Source organism: Jatropha curcas, chromosome 2, assembly GCF_041381405.1.
Source record: "Jatropha curcas cultivar XTBG-Jc1 chromosome 2, XTBG_Jcur_1.0, whole genome shotgun sequence".
Lineage (NCBI taxonomy): Eukaryota > Viridiplantae > Streptophyta > Magnoliopsida > Malpighiales > Euphorbiaceae > Jatropha > Jatropha curcas.
The window spans coordinates 26,079,072-26,106,144 of NC_143152.1; the positions used below are offsets into that span (position 1 = coordinate 26,079,072).

The 27,073-nt window shown below is 29.5% G+C and overlaps 4 protein-coding genes across 7 annotated transcripts; 2 read left to right on the forward strand and 2 right to left on the reverse strand.

Moving 5' to 3' along the window:
- The first annotated feature begins 4,010 nt into the window (after positions 1 to 4,010).
- Positions 4,011 to 7,071, forward strand: LAC7 (laccase 7). Its single transcript, XM_012232570.4, has 6 exons — positions 4,011 to 4,167; positions 4,318 to 4,469; positions 4,954 to 5,198; positions 5,344 to 5,472; positions 5,635 to 6,585; positions 6,676 to 7,071. The coding sequence occupies exons 1-6, from the start codon at positions 4,075 to 4,077 to the stop codon at positions 6,804 to 6,806; spliced, it is 1,701 nt and encodes a 566-aa protein (XP_012087960.1). The 5' UTR covers positions 4,011 to 4,074; the 3' UTR covers positions 6,807 to 7,071.
- A 3,649-nt stretch (positions 7,072 to 10,720) lies between these two features.
- LOC105646667 (PAR1 protein) lies at positions 10,721 to 11,887 on the reverse strand. Its single transcript, XM_012232569.4, has 2 exons — positions 11,378 to 11,887; positions 10,721 to 11,065 (listed from the first exon to the last, which is right to left on the reverse strand). The coding sequence occupies exons 1-2, from the start codon at positions 11,766 to 11,768 to the stop codon at positions 10,914 to 10,916; spliced, it is 543 nt and encodes a 180-aa protein (XP_012087959.1). The 5' UTR covers positions 11,769 to 11,887; the 3' UTR covers positions 10,721 to 10,913.
- A 5,291-nt stretch (positions 11,888 to 17,178) lies between these two features.
- On the reverse strand, positions 17,179 to 24,222 carry LOC105646665 (Intron maturase, type II family protein). Of its 4 annotated transcripts, none has more exons than XM_089717843.1 (6): positions 23,887 to 24,222; positions 21,120 to 23,753; positions 20,470 to 20,562; positions 19,936 to 19,989; positions 18,716 to 18,871; positions 17,179 to 18,202 (listed from the first exon to the last, which is right to left on the reverse strand). In XM_089717843.1, the coding sequence occupies exons 1-2, from the start codon at positions 24,020 to 24,022 to the stop codon at positions 21,445 to 21,447; spliced, it is 2,445 nt and encodes an 814-aa protein (XP_089573969.1). In that variant the 5' UTR covers positions 24,023 to 24,222; the 3' UTR covers positions 17,179 to 18,202; positions 18,716 to 18,871; positions 19,936 to 19,989; positions 20,470 to 20,562; positions 21,120 to 21,444. The 4 variants fall into 4 exon arrangements, with proteins under 4 accessions (XP_089573969.1, XP_012087957.1, XP_089573970.1 ...); XM_012232567.4 differs by having other exon boundaries at positions 21,105 to 23,753; XM_089717844.1 differs by lacking the exon at positions 19,936 to 19,989.
- Positions 17,769 to 19,871, forward strand: HCEF1 (high cyclic electron flow 1). Its single transcript, XM_012232565.4, has 4 exons — positions 17,769 to 18,200; positions 18,649 to 18,873; positions 18,993 to 19,499; positions 19,583 to 19,871. The coding sequence occupies exons 1-4, from the start codon at positions 17,769 to 17,771 to the stop codon at positions 19,652 to 19,654; spliced, it is 1,236 nt and encodes a 411-aa protein (XP_012087955.1). The 3' UTR covers positions 19,655 to 19,871.
- Positions 24,223 to 27,073: the final 2,851 nt, after the last annotated feature.

Here is a 27,073-nt window from a genome sequence, read left to right on the forward strand (position 1 = left end):
AAATTTAATATATGCCATGATTAATGTGATAAAATCATATATATTTCTTTAATGACACGCAAAAAATTTCTTTAGGCATATATATATATATATATATATATATTAGTTTATTGAGAAGTTCATTTATAAATAATTATGAGTTAGTTATGCATTGTTGAACAAAGAAGTTGGAAAGGTAGGCAACAACCCATCTTTCTGTAAAGCTAGATTTTGAACTTTGTCTTAAAAGACAAAAAAAGGCAGGATCCTCTTTTTCTTCTGTTTTTTTTTTTTTTTTCATGAATTTAAGAAAGCTAACTTGTCAGTAATAATATTATAAATATTAATTGTGCTTTTGCACTTAATTTGAATAAAATCAACAAATGATGAGGTAATAAAACCTTTTGAGACACACTCCATTTAGTTTACCAATATTAAACAATTCTCTAATTGTATTATTTTATTTGATTAATTTATAGTTTTATTAGTACAATATATACAAATTAAGTTAATTATCCTTTGCCCAAAATAACGAACAAATAATTTATATATACCTTTCTTTTAAATGATTTATACCTCTTGGCTTTTTTATTTTCCATTAAGTCCATCAATAATAATTATTACTAACTATTGAATTTTGATCTCTTCAAAACCAGTTTAGTTTCTGATGACAACTCTTTAAGCTAATGGTTTTTGACACAATACTTACTACATATAGACTTTTCCATGTCCAAAACATATATATGTATTTTTATTCTTCCATTTTTGTTAATCCTCTTGAATTATCTCTAACACAATTAGTACTATTAATTGGTGTTTGCACATTACTGAAAATAATATTTTTTTTTTTGTTTATTCTTATTATAAATAAATAAATATACAGTTTAAGTGTTAATTTTTGCATTTTGTCAAGACTATATGTAACGGATAAATATTGATAAAGACTGTCTCAAGTGTTAGGCATATTTAAATGAATGATTTCTACAAAGTAAGAGATTTGATTTATAAAAACACTCGTAAAGAGAGACAATTATAAATCTTAAATGAGATTAGTTTCGTATTAAAAAAAAAGAATGTCAGAATACCTGTGGAATCCTCTTAGGGACATATGCAAGCTTTAGGTGGGAAGAGTCCTGACCCTAGGCAAATATATATATATATATATATATATATATATATATATATATAAATGAGTTTATTGTACAAGAAATGGGCATTTGACATATAGAGGAGAAATTTAAAAATTTATTGTGGAATATTTTATGAATTGGTTGATTAACAGTGGAAAATGAATCAATAAAGAAGCAACAGACTGTGGAGTTTATGTAAATAGAAGCTTTCACTGAGCCGTTAGAAGAGTATAGCTTGGAAGCAAAGACAAGTGGCCAACTCTCATCTATATTAGGATTCAGTGCCAAAAATTCTAGTCAACGGCTACCTAACACAAACGAACAGCAGAAATTAACTAATTTGTAATTATACTAATTAATTGATAATCATACATAGTATTTTAATAAGACACACGCATAGAAACTTTTAATTCTTTATTTTTAAAAACTTATCTGCTCCCCATTTGTATCAACATTGACTACAGAAAGCAATTTCTTGGTTTTAATTGGTCAAAGACAACATTCCATCTTGTGATTGGCTGTGATCTTTAAATTGCAAGATTATGTCAATACCTACTTATGTTATTAATTCAAAATAAAAATGATTTTCGCCAGCAGAAAGCTTCATTTTATCTTCCTCGCTGATTTTCAACAAGAAAAATGGACTTTTTACTATACAATAATTATGTAGAACTTTTCTACTTTCATATTTTTTTTTCTTGGCTTCCTTAAGATAAGAAAAGGCAGAGATCATATTCATTCAATTCGAAAAGAAATGTCAAATGCCTAACCAAGTTTTTATTATTAACTTAACTATGAACTTGGGAACTACGTTATGTAGAAAGTCATAATGAAAAGAAACCGTGTATTAAGTAGAGGAGGATGCAGGAGAGGGAGAAGACTATTTCATGGTGTGGTGGAAAGAAACACCAACACCATGAGATTAATATTCTTGTGCTCATACTTATCATATGTTCAATTTGACCTGGGTTTTATACAATTGAGTCAAAGAATATATATATATATATATATATTCTCGCAAAACAAATTAATTTGTTTATGAAATTAGATCTTATTGAGATCTTCAAAGAGAGAATTTAATTTTAAGACATATAAGTTGATGAGTTTAGAGGAGAGTTACCCCATATTATGCTCGCAGTATTATTTCGGCACATGAAACCTCCCAAAAGAATAAAAAAAAAGAAAAATTTTAATTTTAATACACACAAATTGGTTTGACGATTTTTTTATAACTTTTGATATTTTAAGCACAAGATTGTTTTCAAAGGGTTAAAGACACGAATAATTTCTTATCGTCTTATTAACTAGGTTCAACATTTTCTCGTCACTCAGCATGTAAAATAAATTAAGAAATAAATTTTCATCCTATAATTTTTTTAGCGAGCATTTTCTCTATTTACAAAAACACTAAACCTCTTATGTGATTGAATTTTATACGTTCAGACCAATTCTTATTTGTAATTATAATAACTTTATTTGATAGAAATGTATATTAAATATGATTAAGTTAGAATAAAAAATTTCAAAAAATTATCTTCATTTAAAAGGTAACAATAATTGTTTAAGACAAATGAAAAATGAAATAGGATAAAAAAATTATGAGAAAGATAGAGTACTACTGCTGAAACATATATTCAAATCCAACTAGGTTTTCCCACGGTTCCCTGTATTGGTGAATGGTAACGTTCAACTGTTGATTGGGTCTACGAAAAAATAAGACCGATATATTAATAATATTATTATAGTTAGGGCAGCTTTGATTTCAGTCTGTTTTTTAGAGAAATTAGAACCGAAGGACTAAAGAATCATAACTATACCAAATTATATTTTTGATATGATTACGATACGTTTTTTCGGTGTTTTGATTGTAATTTTGGTTACGGTTTCGATTTCAGTCCTCTTATTAGAAAATATTATATTTTTAAAATACATCGTAATGTTTCCTTTACATAAAAATATTTTAATATCAAAATACAGTTACAATATATGCTAATTTTAAAAAAGACTTAAACCGTACCAGGATATACACTAAAAATAATAGTCAATAATATGAATTATTATATTGTTAAAATATTATATCCAATAAGAGATTATGGGAATCATCATATATTAATTTTTCATATGAGATATAAATAACTTCAATTTATACTCTATTTATATTATTAATTAAATAGTATTAACTAATAAGGATTTTATTTTCAAATAATAAAATTTGAAGCGGGTTATAAATAACATAATACATTAAATGATTAAAGAAAAACATATGTATAAATTAAAATATAAACTGTTGATTGGGTCTACGGAAAAAAGAAAGAAAGAAAACTTTGCTTCCCATATGCAAGTAAACAATAATTATATGCAGAAATACCAAATTGAAAAGGGTAATGAAATTGAAAATTGTATTTTTTTTTTTTTTTTTTTTGTTTTACAACCAGCCTTCTTATATTCTTTTTAATATGAGGCTAATCTAATATTATAGTTACTGTCCTTATCATTTATTATTTACTGAATTTAAGTGTGTTTTACTCGAAAATTGTATTTAAAATCTTGGCAAAAAAAAAAGAAAATTGAATTTAAAATAATGGATATCTGCGTTAAATTTTATTTATTCAAAAATATAAAAGAAAAAAGAAAAGAAAACAGCTAGACAGCTAGATAGCTTGTTTGCTTGAGCAACCAAAATTTTTAAGACTTGCTCCCTTCTTTTATGTATATTTTCTATGGTCTAACTTAAGCAGGTAGATATCGAAGGTTCTGCTAATACATTCATTAATTTCCATTCAAATCCCTAATCTCAAAAGTTTTAGCCATATCATTACGCAATCTCACGACTCTCTCAACTCACCCTTCCTATAAATAACATGCAGGCTTTACGATAATTATTTCAAAACCAATTAAGAGTTTAGCCTTACCCAAAAATACTTACACACCTTAACTATCCTTTGGTTCTTTTCACTTCAACGACATGTCTCCTTTTCAGTTCTTGCTATCCTGTGCTTCTTTAGCACTTGTAGCTTCATCAATGGCTTCTGCTGCAATTGTCGAACATTCTTTCGAAGTAATTTTCCTTTTTGTTTCCTTCTTTTCTTGTTCCATAATTAGCTTAACAAGTTACTTACAAAAACCCTACTTATGTTATCTTAGCTAGTGAAGCGCAAAGCAAGATTTATATACTTATATAGACTCTAACAATGTTCTTGATTTTCAGGTTAAAAACCTAACTGGCCGGAAACTGTGCAATGAGCAAGTGATAACGGCGGTAAACGGAAGCTTACCTGGCCCTACTATACGCGTTAGAGAAGGCGACATTCTTATTGTTCATGTCTACAATAAGTCTCCATATAATCTCACCATTCATTGGTAAATAGTCCTTAATTAATATTAAAAACATTGATAATTGGATATAACAATTACGAAAATTTTGACTTTTATAATAAATTAAGTAAAAAGAAAAAAAGTGTTCATATGTATCCTGTTTAATTTATGACAGGTTTTCCAGAGAAACAAAAGAAATTTTCAAAATGAATAAATTTATTATATAAACTTTCCATAACTTATTTTCTAGTAAAAGTTCGTTTCCTATTCAATTTTTGCTTTTCTTCGACATATATAGATACTGTTGTTCCCATTTTTTCCCATGAAAACGATAGCAACTGAGTTGAATACGTGTCCCTGATTCTTTAGTATATCAAGAAAGTATACGAGTATGTATTTTTTTTTTTTTTTTCTAACCACTACAGGTAAACCTAATTATGATGAGAAATCATTCTTATAATATATATCACATTTTTATGATTATAGATGAAGAATAACTAATTATATTTTGTTGGATAATTAACAACAGGCATGGAATATTTCAAAAACTCAGTGGCTGGGCAGATGGACCTAATATGATAACTCAATGTCCAATAATGCCTGGAAATAAATATACATATAAATTTAAAGTCATCAACCAAGAAGGTACTCTTTGGTGGCATGCTCACGTTTCAACTCTCCGAGCAACGGTCTACGGAGCGCTCATTATCCGTCCAAGGTCCGGCCAACGCTACCCGTTCCCTAAACCTGATAGAGAAGTTCCCATCTTATTAGGTATACCTTTTTTCTTACATGAATCAAGTATACTTTACCATTTAACCCGTTTTTTTATGGGCGGCGTTATAGCTTTTAATATATACATACATATGCTTCGGGTGTATAATATAACAAAAATATATATATATTTATATAATTGCAGGAGAGTGGTGGAATGCTAATGTTATCGACTTGGAAAACCAAGCACTTGCTACCGGAAACGCACCTGCAAATTCAGATGCTTACACCATTAATGGAAGGCCTGGTGATCTCTACAATTGCTCCCAAAATCGTAAGTATATACATAATTCAATTCATTTTATTTATTTGTTTAAGTTAACGTATTTATGTTTAATAATTGAGTTTAATAATCTAAGTTCAATAATTAAGTTTAATAATTGATTTGAGTATCTAAGAAATAATATTTTTATTGTTATTCAATTAATTAAATCAGAGATATACAAGCTTAAGGTGGAGAAAGGAAAAACCTATCTTCTACGAATAATCAACGCTGCACTCAATAATCAACTTTTCTTCAAGATAGCCAATCATAAGATGACAGTTGTCGCTGTAGATGCTGCCTACACTACTCCTTACGTCACCGACGTCGTTGTCACTGGTCCCGGCATGACGACCGACATTCTTCTCACCGCCGACCAACCAGTTGGATCTTACTACATGGCGGCCAGCCCATACGCTAGTGCTCCTGGGGTACCGTTCAACAACTCAACCACTAGAGCCATCCTAGCTTATGAAGGCTCCACGGCGGCAACCCCCATTATGCCACTAATGCCTGCCACCAATGACACGCCGACCGCCCATAAATTCTACAGCAATCTAACTGGTCTAGCTGGTGGACCACACTGGGTCCCGGTGCCACGTCATATTGATGAGCACATGTTTATCACAGTTGGACTTGGACTCGAAGCTTGTGGAACGAACGCCACGTGTCAAGGTCCAAATCAGCAACGATTTTCTGCAAGCATGAACAACCATTCGTTCCAGCAACCAACAAGCTTGTCGATGTTGCAAGCCTTCTTTTTCAACGTCGCCGGAATCTACACACCTAATTTCCCCGATAAACCACCGGTGAAATTCGATTATACAAACACAAACTTAAGCAACAATGCTTCTCTGCTATTTGCACCTAAAGCAACAAGCGTAAAGGTACTGAAGTATAATTCAACGGTCCAGATTGTTCTGCAAAACACAGCGTTGCTTGCGGTGGAGAATCATCCAATACACCTTCATGGTTTTAATTTCCATGTATTGGCTCAAGGATTTGGAAATTATGATCCTGTAAATTCCCCTAAAAAGTTCAATCTTGTTAATCCACAAGAACGCAACACCATCGGTGTTCCTGTCGGAGGATGGGCCGTCATAAGATTCAGAGCCAATAATCCAGGTAAATCTAATTTATTTCCAAGCTAAATAGCTTTATAGTAATTAACAAACTACCTCTCTGATATTCAATTTGAATTGGATGATTTTGTAGGTGTATGGTTCATGCATTGTCATCTAGACGTGCATTTGCCTTGGGGATTAGCGACGGCTTTTGTTGTTAAGAATGGACCGACTCCGGGGTCTACCTTGCCGCCGCCACCGGCTGATTTGCCAAAGTGTTAAGAGTTGTTAATTTGCAATTGATGATCTGTGTCGACGTTGAGTGGAACTTTTATTCTTTTAACGAGTTTGTATTTATTTTCAAATGCAAAATTGATTTTAATTAATTGTTTGATTGGTTGGTACAGATTAAAGTCTTTTGTAATAATGTAATGTTATCAGTCCATTCTTTGTCAATTAATTGTACCAAGTTCCAATTGTTTGATGTAGTCTATTTATTTTTTTCTAAGAATAAAATACTACGGTCTATTTTTATTTTTGATTTTAATTTTGCGAAAGATTTAATATATTATACACCTTATTTATTACACGCGCACTGACCAGTAAAAAAGTGCTCACGTATAAAAAATAAAAATGAATTGAATTTTGTTCATTTATATGGAAAACACTCAAAACACAATCCAGAATTACTTCAAGTTGCAATAATATTGCTCCCTTCATAATATCCACTCCTAATGCTTTTTTCGCCACCACCTCCATCTCTACCAGCATCACTACCGCTGTTCTTCTCCATTCATCATAATATCTTCATGACTAACAACTCAACAATACAAAAGAAAACATCATTGCAAAAATTTATGGTGCATAAGAATAATCAGATCTATTGCAAACATCTAAATGAGTATTTCTAAATTGGTAGAAAGGAAACAATCAAATATCGATTTGTTTTTGGTAATTATATTGTAAATCAAGCACTGTAGTCCAAACCTTTCACAACTAATTAATAATTTACAACTGTTAGCTCAGAAAAGCTAAAAGGCACTATCCAAAATTAGCAAACTCTAATCAATTAAGTAAATATTTTATTTAAAATTTGGTTAAGAAAACATCCTCTATTTCACAAGAAAATTTTCAAGAATTCCGAGGAAATTCAAAGGCATGGATTTTCTAATCAAACCCCAAATTGATTTTAAAATTTCAGATTAAAATTATTAGTTCCAAAATGAAACTGATCTGAGCACAGAGAAACATAAAACTATAAATTCTATGGAAACACAAAACTAATCCCTTATAAATTCCAGAATATAGCAAATAAAAGATTTTCACAAAATAATATGACCACTACACACTAACTAAGATTCAATATTATTTTTTGTCTAAACAAAGTAAAAATTTATTTTTTACATTTTCAAATATTAAATTTAAAAAAAAAAAAAGAAAAAAAGAGGGAGACAGAGAAAGAGTTGCAAAATTAATATACATAAATAATGAAAATTTTCTAATATGTTGTTCTAAACATTCAATTACCCATGAAAGGAAAAGTCAAAGATAATCATAATTCTACGTATTTATTTTCTATTTTTGCATATGTTTAACCATATCCAATTATATTCTCAAAATAAAGAACAAACAAAATATACAAAAATACCAATAATCCGATGAAGTTCCCCAAAATCAACTGTTTATCGTTTTTAATCTTAAATTTCATTTTTTATTATTTTACATTTGAATTTTCACTTTTTACAATTTCTGTATTTTAATCATTTAAAAGCGTGAAACTAATTTTTCATTTTGTTTGCACAAAGATTCCCAAAAATTGAGTATAACAGAAATCAAATTTTATCCATTTTATTCTTGCATTTCAATTTTGTTATTTATTTATTTATTTATATTTTTGTTTCCACTTGCATTTTTTTGAATGTATATTTGAAAAATGTCAAAAATAATGTATTTTGTTTAGATAAGAATTGGATTTCGTTGACTAAAAAATAAAAATATTGGTCCTAAACTTTAAAACTGAACTCAATTGAATAGAAATAAAATAGTTGGAGACAAAGTGTAATTGTTTTTTTTTCCAAATTTTTGTTGGGATAGAATTAATCCCAAATTTATAACTTGACCTACAATTAGCTATGATGTCACTGATTAAAGAAGGGTTCAATTGCACACTTTCTCTTCAAAAAAAAAAAAAAAAAAAAAAAAAATTGCTTTATATATCCAATATTTGGACCTTGATTTTATAATTATTTTTAAGTACTTGTGTATTATAATATTTGCTGCTTTAACTTGTGTGTTATATTATTTGCCTCCTCCTTTTTAAATTTTGGCTTCGTATTACATATATATAATAATAATAAATGAGATACAATTATAATAATTCACGAAGTTAGGTAGAAAATAAACGTACTGAATCTCAATTCTTTTTAAATTTTCTTTAAGAAACATTTGAATCTCAAGTAACTAATCAATGAAGTGAACAATAACTATAGTATCCATTATGAATGTTGAACTATATCAAAATTAAGTCATATTTGGAATTAAATTAAATTAAGATACCTAAATTGAAATTAAAATTAAATCACGGTTGATTAAGTCACACTTGGTCATATTTGAAATTAAATGAAATTGAGATGCATAAATGAACTTAAATTATGTAACATTTAAAATTAAATTAAATTAAAACATCCTAATTGAAATTAAATTAAATCATACGCTTAAATAAATTTGAAATTCAATTAAATTAAATCACAATGGATGAAGTTTATTATTTAATATGGAATTTATGTTATGAGACTCTATTTCACATTCCATTCTACTTGATCAATTAAAAGACGGGACAATGCAAGGATGGAGCATATTATCCAATATGCATGTTAATTAGAGGATGTACCCAAATTAAATTTGACTTTTATGGGGCTTCTTACATGCATTTTCAAATTTGCATTCCTCACTTCTTTTGTGGATTTGTCATAATTAAAGTAAGAAACAGAAAATTTCTCTCCTCTTCAATAAACAAAACAATTAAAATGTACTGAGCAAATTTAGACATTTTAATAAAATTGTGGGAGACACAAACTATGTCAGTTTAGCAGTATTCATTTACAGTATCTTTTGAATACTAAAAATAAAATATTTATCAATCAGTGTTGGGATGAATGATTCGGCACTCTTTTCCTTTAACGCCGAGAGTTTAATTCTCGTAGATGGAGTAAACAAATACTTGCTGAGAGCACTTTATCCTTTATCCCTTAGTAAACCAACCCGATGCTAGTAAAATAAAATATTTGGTGCAAACAATATGTGTATAGTTGATTTAACCTCACAACGAACATATAGTTGAGAAAAAAAGAGAGAAAATGTTTGGTAAAATATATATTTGATCGGTAATGGTTTGATTTTATCTTAAATGCTAAAAATTTTAGCTTTTTAACAAAATCAGAAGTGGGCCGAAGGATATAGGCACCAAACATTGGGGCCTAAGCGGCTTGAGTCCCCTTAGCGCCTAGGCCCAGCCCAGGTGTCACTTTGTAATCTACACATTCGACCTGTTACTTTTTTTACGTTACATGTTTCAGAAGTTGATTACAAGAACTATTATTTTTACTATTTCTATCACGTGTTTTATATTTAAGACATTTAATTCCAAAAATTTTTCCATTTAAATATCAAAAAAGAAAATTTTAAAAGATTAATAAGCCAAAAGCATCTTTATATTTTAAGAAATTAACTTTTTTTAAAGCCTAATTTTGCACTAGTAAATTTCATAAAATTTTAATGAATTGGATTTTAAAAAATTAATATATTTAATAAAAATGAAAAATTTTTGTTTATCCTATAAATTCTCTTATATAAAGTTTAATAATTAAATTATAGTATTCATGTATACTTTAAGATTACATCAAGCAATGTGTTAAAATGGAAAGAAAGCAAGGTTGTACTGTACTTTCTTTCCAATCCCAATCACTTGCTTCGCAAGAAACTTGATTCAAAAAAGAATGCAAACGGACTTTTCTTTATTTCATGCAATAGGAAGTAAATATTTATTTACTGGCCTAACATTTATAAATTAAAGAAAAAATAAAAATGGCAAAATAATAATTATCTTGTTAAAATGATATGGAAGGACAGATGAAATGAAGTGGGTTTGTCTATAACTTATTAAAATGAGAGCATGAACATCACACTTCAATGGAAGGTAAATAAAAATAATGTAATATAATATAAATCCTCAACAAACCTCACCAATAAATGGAATTTCAAATTTAACCTATTGATCCTAATTCTGATGAACTCCCTAATCACTTATTCCTGATCCGCGATTTACACTAATTTGCAATTAATTAAAAATAATATCGAAGCCACAATACATTTAATCATAACCATTAACTATTACATGGGAGCCGAAGCAGGAGCAACAATGGATGGTGTTGATAAATCACCACTGGTAATAGGACCAGGGGCTGCCCCTGAGCTCATTAGCTGTATCAACGAACGGTGGGGATTGGTCCTGGCTGCGTCGCACAGATCAGGCAAAAATGCTCCTGCACACACACACACATTTCCAATTGTCAGATTCTATTCCCAAATTTTTGGACTTGGAACATATTCTTTGATTGCAGGTCAAGTCATTGCAGTATAAGTAAGGGTTCAAATTAATTAATTAATTAATTAAATAAATTCGTGATTGTGAAATTTGAAAAAAAAAAAATATTTAATTCCACATGCACTATGAAATTTCAAGAATTATTATTAACCTCTAAATGACAAATTTTGATTATTAATTCCCTAATTTAAAAAAATTCAAAGAAAAAGAAATGAAAGAAGTAGAAATGAACAAGAGATATAAATGTTACCTTCGCCAGCAGCCAAATTGAAGTAAAGATCGATGATGTTTGGGCATTTCTGGTAACAAGGTGGAGAGCAAAGCTTAGCAGTGAAATGAGGCTCAAGAAGTGCATCAGAAGAAATACCAACAGAGTTTCTATCAACACCACAAGCCTTCACACATTGATCAGTCTCTATATAATCTGCCATTGTCTCAACAATAACTTCTGAGGTTCTGCACTGATACTCCACCTTCCCATCTCCCCTTGCATATGTCTCCAACAAACACCTCTTTCCTGATGCTGCGATGGAAAATGCACACACATCCTTCGGCAATTCTTCACAGTCGATCTCGCATAGAGCGACACGGAGCAAAAGGGACGAAAGAAAAAGAAGCAATGGAAATCTGAAAAGAGCCATGGATATTGGAAGGTATTAGATTGTTGTGAGCTAGTGATTTGTTGAAGAAGTGACAAAACAACCAAAAGAGGGTTTTGTGAGAGAGAGTGAATAGAGGGAGTTGAGTTATATTGGAGAAGAATGGTTCGGATGGAGTCTATATATAGAATAATGGCCTTCTCTTCGGGTTTTTACCCGTGTAACGCGTATGCAGCGGCTCCATCTACCTATATTAGGAACGCGTTTACTTGGCAGGCAGTTTCTTGCTTCTTCTTCTTCTTCCTCATGGTCATGGAGCCCATACAATTAAGCCCACGTATCATCTTATTTATTTTTTCCTGGGTTTGTACGTACGTATTTCTTTATTTTTTAAATTTGTATACATGTCTTTATGTTTAGACCGTAATACTATTTAAATAAATTCTCCATCTATGATAACTCTAGGTAAAATTTTTACATATTCATTTTTTAATTTGTACGCATGCTTTCCATGCTAGGGTTGTGAGTGATAATCAGGTAAAATTCTTGTAACATTTTAAGTAAAATACACATATTTTTTTTTTATTTGGTTTGTATATAAATTTTGTGCTTAGACCGAAATAGTATTCAAATAAATTTATTTTCCAGACGTATACATTTTCTTGCTGCCGGTATAATTTTTATTTTAATTAGTTCTGAAACACGAATTGAAAAATCTGTAAATGCGTGTTGATAGTCTATTCTTTGTGGACTTTGCCAACCTTCAAATCCAAGAAGTTTCTTATTTTGCACCAATAGTACCAATTTCACCTCCTCCATTAATCTTTTATAATTAATAAAGATACGGTAGAAAAGTAGCCAATTTGGAAATGGACAGGCCAACAATTTATGTAATGTTGGAGAAAAGGTCAATTTTTGGAGGTATGAAACTGGGAATGACGTAGAATGACATTAATTAGTGACACGTGTATATCGAAAGACTTCCCATTTTTCCAAGTCTTCATGGAAGAAAAGGCAAAGGCCAAAGGCTTCTTCAAAGTTCAAACTTACTGAGAATTTTCCAGTCTATATAATACAATCTGGAGGTTCTCTCACGCAATTGACCCTCCTACCAAATACCACTTTCATTTTTTTTATAATACAAACGTGTTATTATTCTTTGTTTTACATTATCTTGAAGATTCTAGAAACGTTGAACCACTAGTCTAAGGGAAAGAAAAGCCAAAAACTCATGTATTTAAAATTTTCATGTATAGTAAAATTAATAATCAAATTAATATATATATATATATATATATGTACACTATAGTTTTCTCCAACTGCACATTGTTTTTACTTGTTAATTTTTACTCATTGCAACTAAATGTAATTTAATTTATATAAAAATTTTCTATTACTTTTTATTACAAGTTATAATATTATGAATATTTTATAATTCTAAAATCTAAAGTTATTCACAAAATAGAAAAAATATTTTATAAAATAATAAAATAAAAAATTCAATAATTAAATAATTTGTTAAGAAAAGAATATACTTGTAATATAAAATATTATTATAATTTGATAACTAAATTTTCATGGAAATAAAATTACTTATTAGTCAATTTTAAATTTTTTATAACAATTTAATATATTTAATTAATTTAGTATTTTTATATATAATATAATCTTATAAATTATCTTTATTACTAAAATACGAAAAACCAATATTAGATATGTTAATAATTAATATACTAATCATTGTTTTTAGAGCATTATCTAATTTCAATTTTTTTTTTTTTTTGCCTTCTGTAAAACTCTATGAGTATGTAATTAATTTTATGGTTTTTTTTAAAAGAATTCTGTTTATGTGCTATATTCCTTAATAAATAATACTAAATTATATTTATTATTTTGTAGAATAAGTTACTTTATAGAACTTAATTATAATCAATCAAATTAAAAATTTACTAAAATAATAATTAAATAAATTATATTCTTACCATATATATTTCATATGTATTTTATATAGTATAATATAGTCAATTAAAACTAAATTATCTTTATTTTTTAATAAATAAAATTAAAATCATTAAAAATATTATATTCTTACCATATTTAATATATATCATATTTAGTATATAATATAATTTCTTAAATTTCTAATAGAATTTAGATTTAAATAGAAAATAAATATAATTAATTAAAATTAGTCTATATTTATTTTTTCAATCAATAAAATTAAAATTTGGAAAGATATTTTATTTTTAAATAATTAATATATTAATTATTATTTTAAAATATCATTTAATTTTTATTTTTATTTTTTAGTTTTTGCTAAATTCTGTGAGCATATAATTAATTTTATAGTTTCTTTTTTGAGAAAAAAAATTTCTTTCCATGTTTTATATGATTTGCTAATATGACGCGTTATATAATAATTTTATATATATATAGTTTTATTTTCTATTATATATCAAATCATAAATCTTATAATGTATTCTTTAATAAATAATAATAAATTATATTTACTTTTATAGAATAATTACTTGCAGGAATTAATTATTACCAATCAAATGAAAAATAATAATTAAACATATTAATATTCTTACCATATTTAATATGTACATAATATAGTATAATATAACCAATCAAAATTAAATTACTTTTATTATTTCAACCAATAAAATTAAAATCTTTAAAGATATTATATTCTTATTATATTTGGTATATACCTCATTTAGATTATCCAATAGAATTTAGATATATAGAAAATAAATACACTAATCAAAATTAAAATATCTTTCTTTTGTGAACCAATAAAATTAAAATCCTGAAAAATATTATATTCTTACCATATTTGATATATATCTTACTTAGTTTATTCAATAGAATTTAGATTTAAATAGAAAATAACATACTAATTAAAATTAAATTACTTTTATTTTTCCAACCAATAAAATTAAAATCCTTAAAAATATTATATCCTTACCATATTAAAACCCTTAAAGAATATGTACCTTATTTAGTTTATTCAATAGAATTTAGATTTAAATAGAAAATAAATATACAAATCAAAAAAAATAAGTTACCTTTACTTTTTCAACCATTAAAATTAAAATCCTTTAAAATATTATATTCTTACTATATTTAATATATATCTTATATAGTATATAATATAATTCATTACTTTGTTCAATAGGATTTAGATTTAAAAAGAAAATTAATATTACCAATTAAAATTAAATTATCTTTTTTTTTCTCAACCAATCAAATTAAAATTCTTAATGATATTTTTATCAATCCATAAATTTAGTATTTTGGCAATCTTAACGTTTCTACTTATTCCCACACATATATATACATATTTAATGAAAAACTCATGCAGATTTGTATAGTATACCAAGGGATTGACTTGTAAGTAGTAATCATAAAAAGTAATATTTTATTGAATATTCTAGAAATAAAAAGTATTTTTGACTATTTTAAAAAAATAAAATAAAAATAATTTTTATAAAATCTCTATTTTCATTTACACATATACCCAAATCTAATCCGTATTCAAAAAAGAATATTCATCTTTTCCTCCCTTCACGCTTTCATCTCTCAAGCAAAGTAAAAGTGAAATATTCTTCTTTCTCTTTCCATTTCAAAAGTGAAATATTTTCTCCAAAGATTACTGTGATCAAACTATAAATTAAAAGTAATTATAAAAATAAATAAATAAAATTCTATTTTCAACACTTATACCTTTACTCTTATTCCATTATGGTAACCAGATTAAGTTATCTATAGTGGAAGACAATTTTGGAGTCTCAAAAATAAATTGGACCTTCTAGTTGAAATATAGTGTAACTACAATAAAATACAAAGTCGAAAGTATTTTTACACCTTAAAAATGATTAATCCTTTTTTTTTTTTTTCCTTTTCTAATCTATATTTCTTGCAATAAAATTAGTAAAGAAATAAATTCATAATGCTTTATTTTTCTTTTAAAAAAAATCATGTATTACGTTGAATATTTTCGGGATTATGTCTTTGAGAAAAATAGCATTCTTTTACTGTTAAAAATTGAAAATTTTTAAATTAGTGTTTCCATAACTTTTTTGTTTATTTTGAAAGATTTACGTTATTTTTTTATAATAATTCAGTACCCATAAATGTGGGAAAAAAAAAGTTAAAGACATGTTCCAACATTATAGTACAATAATTAATTACATATATTATAAAAATAAAAATATTTTATGCAACAGATACTTATTTATACCATCTATAGGTTGTGACTCAGTTGGTAATATAGGCTGGGCATGTGAAAGAGCTCTCATATTTAATTCTCACTAAACAAATTAGGCGGTCTCTGGTAATAGTGTCCGAATAAAAAAAAATTATAGATACCACTAAAAAAGTTTTGTTGATTGATTTAATATAATCAAAATCTATCTATCTATATATAATCCTGAAGCAAAAAAAAGGTTTTAAAATGCTTACTTGGCACTCTATATATTAAGCATTTTACTTTTCCTGTTTTTAGAAATTTTTGAGTTTTTTCTAGACTACTTAATTAATTAATATTATTATTATTAATTAATAAAGATGACTTTAAAAATTTTAATTAAATTCGTGTTAAGTAGAACATTGATATTTGTGATATAATTAATTTATTACAAAATAAAAAAATATTAAATATAACCAAAATGTAGGTAATGTTTATAAATTAATAATGAATTAAAAAATACAACCAAATGAAATTTAATTTCTAAAAATTTATAATCTAACAATTAAAAATAATTATTGTAACATATATTGATAGATTAGAAAAATAAATTTATAAAATTGATTAATTGTTTTAGGGTACAATAGTATGAAAGTTGCATGTTGCATTTCAATCATACGGTGGCATTAATCATTGTGAGGATACCCTAAACTTTGCATATTGTTACAATTGTGTCTTATTTTTTCTCCAATTTCAAATATGGGGTGTAATTAATTTCTAAGTTTCATTTTAAGTTATAGTTATCAAAATACTAAAAATATAGTGCAATTATAATAAATTGTAAAATTCAAGATTACTTTTATTTTTATTTTATTTTATTTTATTTTTTTGAAGATCAAGATTATTTTTACTTATTAGACCTAAAAAATGATATCCGATTTTTTAATTTTAATTACATTTAAGACCTTATATTAAAATTTCATACATTTAATCCTGTAATTGTACTTTAACGTACTTGAAATGGTTTTGCAACAAATATAATTATACCTCTTAGGCTTATAATGCTATTAGTTTAGTTGTTTTCAATATTGATAACCTAAATATATTATTAAATAGTACTCCCTTCGTTCTATTTTGGTATTCATTTTTTAGATGTCCCAAAATATTTATAAAATTTTTAAATATATATATATAAACAATTATTTTTTCCATGATAACTTTTATGATAATGAACTTTTATTAATATCTTAATGAGTTAAAGGTAAAAAAGAATAATAATTTTTATTGACTAAATTCTAATATACGTATTTTGTCAAACCATGCAAACAAAATCAGACAGAGTAAATATATACACCAATTAGTAGAGAACTTAATTTAAATTTAAATAGATAAAAATAATTAAAATCTTAATTTAATTAAATTCTTGCAAAATAAAAAAAAAAATTGAATTCTATCGAATCCTTACACGAGTTTTTCCAAGCGGGGGCTCCAAACACCATTTTAATTCTCGCGTTTTCCAGATCTACCGGGTCGATCCAAAGATCTGTTTAACTACTGGGCCGAATAATTGTAAGATGGGCTTCCAGAAGCCCAACTCAACCAATTAATGCTTGTTTGCTCTTCCGATTGGAGCCTTCAACGAACCATGATCACATAAAAATTAAAGAGACGATGATAAGTGGGACCATAGAAGCAACGGAAATCGTTACCCACCACCTCACAATGCTCAGTACAATCCAAGCAAACACACTGCTCTCACAGAAACCTGAACAAGAATAATATCAAAAACAAGAAGAGCTAGTGAAGTGAAGAACAAGAGAGCAGTGAAGACCGAAAGAAAGCTAAACCCCATGGCTGCCATAACACCACCAACATCATCTCATCTCCTCTCCGCAAGCTCACGTTCGCTTTCTCGCCTCTCTCCTTTCCAATTATGCGTCTTTGACACCAAGACACTAGTCTCATTCCCCAGCAACCATATCAGTAAGAAAAAACATGTTGCTGGTGGAGTTAAGTGTATGGCTGTTAGCACCACCTCAGATGCAGAGACCAAAAAGAAAAATATGTTCGAGATTCAAACACTGACAAATTGGCTGTTGAAGCAGGAACAGGCAGGCGTTATTGATGCTGAACTTACTATTGTGCTCTCTAGTATTTCAATGGCATGTAAGCAGATTGCTTCTTTGGTGCAAAGAGCCAGCATTTCTAACTTAACTGGAGTTCAGGGTGCTGTTAATGTTCAAGGAGAAGACCAGAAGAAGCTTGATGTGGTCTCTAATGAGGTCTGTTAATAGAAAATTATGTTCATAATCAACATGCACCGACAAATATTAGCATATAAAAATTAACTGTCAATAATAATTTTAGAACTATGAATTTCATCATCTTTTGATATGAAAATTATGATTTTTATAATCTTTTGCTTGTGAAAGAAGTTTGAATACTTGCAAAATACTAGTTCCACAAGATTGTATTTGGAATTCTTTATTTGTAGCTAGGTTATCACCCTATGATCTTCTAGCAACTCACCTATTTTCAAAAATCAAGTCATAATTATAAATTCTGGATTTGAAATCAACAGTACCAATTAAAATGTGTCTATAGCAATGAAGTCCATTCTAATATGCACCATAAGGGGAAAGAGTTTTAGGCTATCCTATCTCTCATTCTTAAATAGCGACATATTTTGTGTGAATCATTAGGCACGAGTATTGATTTTTACATTTACAGGTGTTTTCTAACTGCTTGAGATCAAGTGGGCGTACGGGGATCATAGCATCAGAAGAAGAGGATGTACCAGTAGCAGTGGAGGAGAGTTACTCTGGAAACTACATAGTGGTCTTTGACCCACTTGATGGGTCATCCAACATTGATGCTGCTGTGTCCACTGGTTCCATCTTTGGAATATACAGCCCAAACGATGAGTGCCTAGCTGATGTTGGTGATGACAACACTGTAAGAGAATTTCATGGGCAGTTATTGGCTTTTATTGAAGTAGTTATCAAGCAAAAAAGAAGATAAGATCATAAGACTGCAGCTAATATCCAATTGTTTGATAATTTCCCAAATTGCAGCTTGACAGCACAGAACAAAGGTGTATTGTGAATGTCTGCCAGCCAGGAAGCAACCTTCTTGCTGCTGGCTACTGCATGTATTCAAGTTCAGTGATTTTTGTTATCACCATTGGAACAGGCGTGTACGCCTTCACCTTGGATCCAATGTATGGAGAATTTGTTTTAACTCAAGAAAAGATTCAGATACCAAAGGCCGGAAAAATTTATGCATTTAATGAAGGAAACTACCAATTGTGGGACGATAAGTTGAAGAAGTACATTGATGACCTTAAAGACCCTGGCCCTAGTGGCAAGCCCTACTCCGCTAGATACATTGGCAGTTTGGTTGGTGACTTCCACCGGACACTTTTATATGGTGGAATTTATGGTTATCCCAGAGACAAGAAAAGCAAGAATGGAAAGCTGAGGCTCTTGTACGAGTGTGCACCTATGAGCTTTATAGTCGAACAAGCTGGTGGGAAAGGATCAGATGGGCATCAGAGAATACTTGATATCCAACCAACAGAGGTAAGCAAAAAATTTGCACCTTATAGTTCATGTACTTCAAACTCTCCATTCTTAAATTAATATTTTTTTCTTTCCAACACCAGATACATCAGCGAGTTCCACTTTACATTGGGAGCCAGGAAGAAGTGGAGAAATTGGAGAAGTACTTGGCTTGATTGAATTTGTAAAAGCAAAGACAGTAATTTTGCTTTTGAAGATAAATGCATCTTTGATAGTTTCTGAAAAAAATACATTACTGAGAGCAAGAGAGAAGCCATTTCTGTTCAATATATGTCACCTAGTTTTTGGTCCACAATGAAAGAAATTGTTGTGGATTTAGCAAAGAAGTAAGTGGGTGATTCAAAATTAATTTTAAGCTGATTTTTAACTGAACTGCATCCACAAATCCAAAACAGCAGCCACAAGTCCAAACTTGCAGGTTTGAAGTTTGACTTACAATTTGAGTTTCCAAAATCACATAAACAGCAGTTATACATTCAAGGAGTGGCACCTGTCAAAATAAACAAAGGTGTGGAATATCACCATCTTTCAAGTGACTATCTAAAAATGAGATACATTTAGTCAACGGCATCATTCAAGTCAGGGTAAGCTAGAAGAGAATTTCAATCTAAAATAAAGAACAAATTCGTTGGGGGAAAATGACCTAAGGAAGTAAATACAGCATCCTAAGATCAATGCAAGAAAGAAAAATCTGTAAACAAACATGATACAGAGTTGAATTTTAAGAGGCTTATTTCCCAGGAGAATATGATGCAACACGTGTTTCAATTTCCGAAAAAGTACAATGTGAAGTTTTCAGGCCACATTAGCTGAGGATCTATAATTTCTAGGTCCGTTCAAGGGTTCAGGCATCTAAATTCAAATTGTGAAAGATAGTTGAGTTAAATGGGAAAAGAAATCCCAAACAAAAACTATAACATAGAACATAAACGTAAAAGCTTAGTAGTAAGACCAGGAAGTAACCATATACCATTGTGCTTTTCCCTCCATTTCATACACAAGTACATGCCAGTCATCCATAACAATAACTTCCTTGATAGTTGTTGTTGGGTAAGTGCTACCTCTGCCAAAGTTAATAACGTGATGATATAAGCAACCAATCAGTATATATATTGTCATCAATAACAACTAGTTAAGAAATATGTGTGAATGTATATCATAGAGAAAACCATTACTCATACTCCATGACATATGTGTCAATGTATATCACAGTGAAGACTTCAAATTGTCTGAACATATGTATCAATGTTGTCAATGAATGAGGAGGTACTTTTTTATTTAGTCTTCTTAGATAGAATTTCTATACAGTAGATTGTCTTATTGGCAAGTCTATTGACGCCAGCAGGCAAGCACACATGAGTAAAGCAGACACCAAGTAAAATAGTATGCTAATACCAGACTAGAATGAACTTTTCAAATTTTGACAAGCCCCGGACTGGCGTCCTATTAAAAATTTTAATCATAAAAAGACCAGTGGAGAACAAAGCAATCATACAAGTGACTAATGTAAAATCAAACTCATACAAATGACTAATGTAAAATCAAACTCTACAAGTTCCACTAGTTACATGCCAACTATTAAAGTTTACAAATGATAGTGCTAACCTGATAAGGCCATACCGATTGAAAAGGGATGTCATCCAAACGCATGTCAAGTAATCGTAGTCAAACCTGGCCTTTGCAGTTTCTTTAGCACAATTAATATTGCAGAAAGACGATTCATCTCCTTCAGACCCTTGCCTTTTTCAGTATACCTACTGAGCTAGTGGGGTATTGGTCGTGGACTTGCAAAAGGGTTTCCATGTTTTCTGCATCTCAAAGTCCAGGAAACATGATATGAGCAATTGGAATCTGGACACCTAGATAGTTCTTTTACCGTTGGAACTTGGAACCTCAAACACTTAGAGAACAGCTTAATTTCAAGTTTCAAATTTATTAGAAGGCTTTATTTCCATGAACTGAAATCAATGGACTGAAGTGATATATCACCAACATAAAAATCCTTTAGATGCTGGTTACACAGCCCAATTCGTCTTCCATTCAAGCTGGGATGTATACAAGTTGAGAACCCTGTCTTCCAACCAGGAAACTTCTGTCTTTCCATCACATGGAGAGTATAAACACTAGGTGCTGCAGCTGAGCATCCCATGACAAAACAATTGCAAGGCCGTGACTGACTCACCATTCTTGCTAATGATAGCAAACACAAGCCACTATAAGAGATTCCATATGTCAACATCTCATCATTGTCAAAAGCCAGAGAGTTCGATGCCTGGTTTTCCCTCTCTTCCTTTATATCTTGGGTTGAAAGAATGTTGTTCAGCTCTAAATCAAACCGTTTCTCTACTTCATCTTCATGAATCCTATATTTCGCAGCTAAAGTACGGATGCAAGATTTCCAAACTTGAAACTTAATTATGAGCTCTAAATCGGCAAAGTTCTTACAATCACCATACCACCTCTGCCAACGGCGAACAATGCCTGAAAACCAGTAAATAATATGGGCTTTATCTTGTAAAATAAGTTGACGATTCACACAGGAGTGACCAGCAGGTGTGATCAATCCATATCGTAATAAACGTTTTTTAATAACATTAACAGGAGCAATTATCTCAGTGATCATCTCAGTGGAGGAGCTGGAATTTGGCAAAAGAGCAAGAGTTGTAGCTGTCTCGGAATTAACATATCCGTTTGCACGCTTTTGAAATTCATGAAATGAATCTCTCAATTCTTTTGGAAGGGCTGGTTCTGCAATATATTTAGATAAGATAAATTCCTCAGACTCTGCTGCTTTAGCGGTTATATCTTGCATCCATATCTTAATTAAGAGCTTATACCAATGATCAGTTTCCATTCCAACTTTGCGAAAGCAGGAAATTTGGCTCAAAACAGAGCTACTATCAGCTAAATGCTTGATCTCCGACTCTTTGACCTTTCTCAAACCATGAGCTAACCATTTTTTACCAATTCTAATTGTCCCAACATCCCATGCTTCTTGTTTTTGCGAAGCAAATAACTTGACTTTTTCTCTCAACTTGTGAACAGCCCTTACAGCAGGACTGTCTTTCACACGTCTTCTAAGCAAAGTGCCTAAAAAGCGAATTACTTGAGGACCTGCACAAGGTGCTACTTCCATTTTACCAGTAACATCTAATAGCAAAGTATTCTGCAAGTAGCCCATGATCTCGGACATGAAACCAAGAGCAATGTCTTTGGATCCAGAAACTGCAAAAAATAACTCATCCATAAAGCGACAAGAATGAATTTTTGGACAAGAATTCACCTCCCCCGTGGTTTTAAGACCATTCCCTTTTAGCTGTCTTCTAAACCACCTGCGCAACTTGGAATTCAGCTGCCCTCCTTCAAGATGAAAAGCTGAACTGAGAGCTTCATATTTCATTGAAAGTCTGTAAATTTCATGGTCAAAGACATTAAGATATATGTTCATTAAAATAGGAGACAACACTCCCTCTTGTGGAAGACCATGGCCCTTTGGATAACCCCCAAATTCCATGTTGAGTACCTTGGCAGCATCCATGCCTTGAATGATATCATACAAACAAGGGTCTTCAATCTTATCCTCCATGATTGAGATAAGTTTATCAAGGACACATGCATCCAGCTTTTTGCTAATTGTTAATGTAAACCACCAATCAGGATTAGAGATCTCTTTACTGATGTATTTTAATGCTGAATGGTGTCCTCTTCCACTTCGACAACCATGAGATATCTTAGAAAAATGAGGCCTATAGACAACTTCTAAAGCTATTCTCAACGCTTCTTGAACAACCTTCAACTTCAGTTTAGGAAGGACAAGGATTTCTTTTCTTACACCCTTTGTAGAAATAGAAAAAGTGTTTGCACTGATATCAAAACTCCCATTAGAGAGCTCTTCTGCTACAGATTCAAAAGATGTATCATCTTTATCTGATGCTATATCAACATTTGCATTAAGCCTAATACAATTGTAAGCATCCTGGAGAGTTTCTGGATTTGCAATCACTTTCGTAATAAGATCGCGAAACTTCCCATTCAAAAATTGCTCCTTCACCCGCTTCTTTATGCGGAGTTCAAGAGACCTCTTGAGCTCCATTCGACTCTTAGGTCTTCTGTCATTAACATTTGAAGATTCCTCAAGAACAAAAGCTAAATTTTTAGCCAATGTTATTTTTCCAGCATCGTTATCAAAACTATCATTAACTTCAGCTAGAGTAGAATAATTTGCCCAAAGTTGCAATATTTCCAGGGGTCGTCCTGTTCAAGGTATAAATACTACACCGTAATTTTTCTTATTAAAACTAAGCAAACTATCAAAAACAACTCACAAAATCTATTAACTAAACAAAACGCATAATATATCGCAGATGGTATCCAATAGAGGTGTTACCTGACAGGCGTGCGGTGGTGGGGTGCGAAGGGAAAGCAGAGGAGGCAAGTGTGGCGCGGTAGTGAAGTGGTTGCAATGCAGGTACCTTAAGCAAGTTGCGAAAGTGACATCCATTGACAAAAATCTTTCGATTCATATATGATTTTAGGGTTATCAGAGCATCGTTGAACTCAGTAAATTGCTTGAACTTGAACGGTGATTGATTTTGGGGAGAAAATAATGGGTTATTCCTTAGCTTTTAGTTGAATGGCTTTTCATAGGATGGATAATCGCATTTTTGCCGGTCGATGTCGTTCAGACAATATGTTCATGGTTCGCTTTAGAAGTTTATTCGAATAAAACCTGTGATTTAAAAAAATATATTTTTTTAATTTTATATGATTTTAAATTTTTAAAAAATGAAGTGGCCGGCGTTTCATTTGTTTGGGTTTGGTGGGCCAGACACGGTAGTAGCTTTATGAGTCTCTTAAACGTGTTTTTTTATAGTATGACTTAAGGCCCAACCCAACAGGCTTAAAAAATTCCCTATAAAAAATAAAAATTAAATTGAAAACGCATGTACCCCCAAGAGGCTACTAGCTAGTAATTTAAATGTAAAGGTAGTAATACATGAGAAATTCGAGGAAATTCTTCGGTAGACTCTACCTGTCAATTATAGATTCACTCAATAAAATAAAATCAAACCAACAACTTGCTATTTTTTCATCCCATATCAAAAGAAATTCTTAAATATAGTTAATCTACTATGCCTATAGATCCACCCAATGAAATACAATTATATTATTTTTTTTTTCTAGCTTATTTTCTATTAATTTGTTCACATTTATCATTTGGTTAGAAATCGGAACATAATGGCATTGATTTGGGAGTTATTGATATGGGACGAAAAAAATAGCAAACAGCTGATTTAGTTTTATTTCATTGGGTGAGTTTATAATTGACATGGCACACTGTTTCACGTGAAGATGAAAGCTCTGGAGATTCATGTGTTCAAAAAATGTTTAATTTTTCACATTTTTCATTTTTTTCACTTTTCCCCCATTTTATGATCTCATTAACCTTTTCCAGATTTTCCCATTTTTCCACTTTTTCTCCATTTTATGCTCTCATTAATGATTAATCTATGGCAATGAATTGATTTTGAAGAACATCAATTCTATTAGCACACAAGCCTTTTTAACCTTATTAATAAGCTAATTTGAATTTAATGACTAATCTTATAATTATTATAAATTTCTCCAATATCTCAAATAAATATTTAAAAATATCTCAAGGTACAAGACCGTTTTATCAATGACGGTACTAGGGGTCTAGGGGTAGCCCCCGCCCTCTTAATAAATTTTTTTTTAAAGAATTTGTCTATAAATTATTAAATTTTTTTTTATTTTACCTCATAAAATAGTAAACTTTTCAATTTCGCCCCTTTAACTCTTTAAGTTTTTTTAGCCCCTTTAACTTTAATTCCTAGCTCCATCACTTTAACCCTACTAAGCTAATTTGAATTTTCTCTAATATCTTAAATAAATATGTAAAACATTTCAAGTATTAATAGTAACTTATCATATACATTCTTTTCTTTACAATTTACCGTACATATAGTCACCTTTGCATTTAAACGAATATTTTATAATATTATAGAAATGTATATTTAATAACCGACAAATTTGTATAAAAGTTATGCATGCAAGTATTATATTTTCAACTCACCAAAAAATTATATAATATAAGCTGAAAATTATATATAATCATAATTTAGTTATTCACTAGTTTTAGGTGCTCGTGCAATGCCAAGGGTGGCCGTTTTTATAGTTAATGAATTTATACAATAAAGAATTATATAAATTAACATTAAATTTACAATAGTTTATGCAATTTTGTAGAACAGTTGAACTTTTATCATTTTTACGATTTTAGCGATTTTTTTTAATTTAGACAATTATAGCAATAAATTTATTTTTTTATTGCAATTACATCATCCGTCCTACATCCGTTCTGAAATTGCTGATGTTGTGGTTAGTTGTACCCATATTTTGACACATTAGCACCACATGACCGTGCCACATTAGCAAACAAAAATAAATAACCAAAAAAAAGCCTAAACCTCATCTGTTTTGCAATTTTAGCCAATTATTTTTTTCTAAATTTGAAAATATCATATGAGTTGTTTCTCCAGTACTTGCATATACATACTCAGCACATAATTAATTATAGTCTAACCATATACAATTTAGATTTTCTTTGATGATTCTCCAAATCACAACCTATTTGATGTAAAATTTATTATTTAAAGTTAATTATTTAGTTATTCACTTAATTAATAATTAATATATTATACAAAAGTAATAATTTAATTTCAAAACAAATAATTTATGTTTTAAAATTAAAAAATAATTTATTATAACCCAAAATAATTTATTTTAAAACAAATATTTTTTAAAATCTAAAAAATCAAAAGAATGACAGAAATTCATATGACATCAATTGTCAAAATTAAAAGAATCCGCTAAAATTGTAAAAATGATCAAAGTTCAAGCTTTTTCAGTGGTTTGACTCTTTTCTTGGCTGATGTGGCACTAATGGTGTTAAAATATGGCCCCATTAACTGTAATATCCGTAATTTTTAATTGATACACAACGGAGGCTATAATTATAATGAAAAAATAAATAAATTCACTGCTACAATTGTCAAAATTAAAAGAAAGAATTAGCTAAAATTACAAAAATGATAGCATTTAGCATTTATAGAATACATTTATAATAGCATATCTAATAGTTTTTACATGACAATAGCATATCAATTTTTGTTTCTAATACTGAATATGCATATTGCTTTTAATAGGCACATAAGCTCTAGCAGTTTTTCAAAAGCCTTAACGCATTTCAACATTGGTGATTTCTCAGAGTAAAAAGGTACATAAAACTCTCCCCTATTCTTTCACACATCTCTGTTTATATATTTCAGAATAATAGCTCAATAATTGAGATTGAAGAAGAAAAGTTTTATTGGCCTTTAAGTTATAGTGAAGATAAAGAATGGTATGTGCAAGTTGAGGCACATAATGGTCTGCAAAGCTCTCTCCAGAAATGCAGAAACCTCTGCAAACTATTTACTGATAAGTCAATTTACCAAAAACAAATAATGCCATGAAATTTGTTCTTTAAAATGTTTTGTCATCACTATATACTC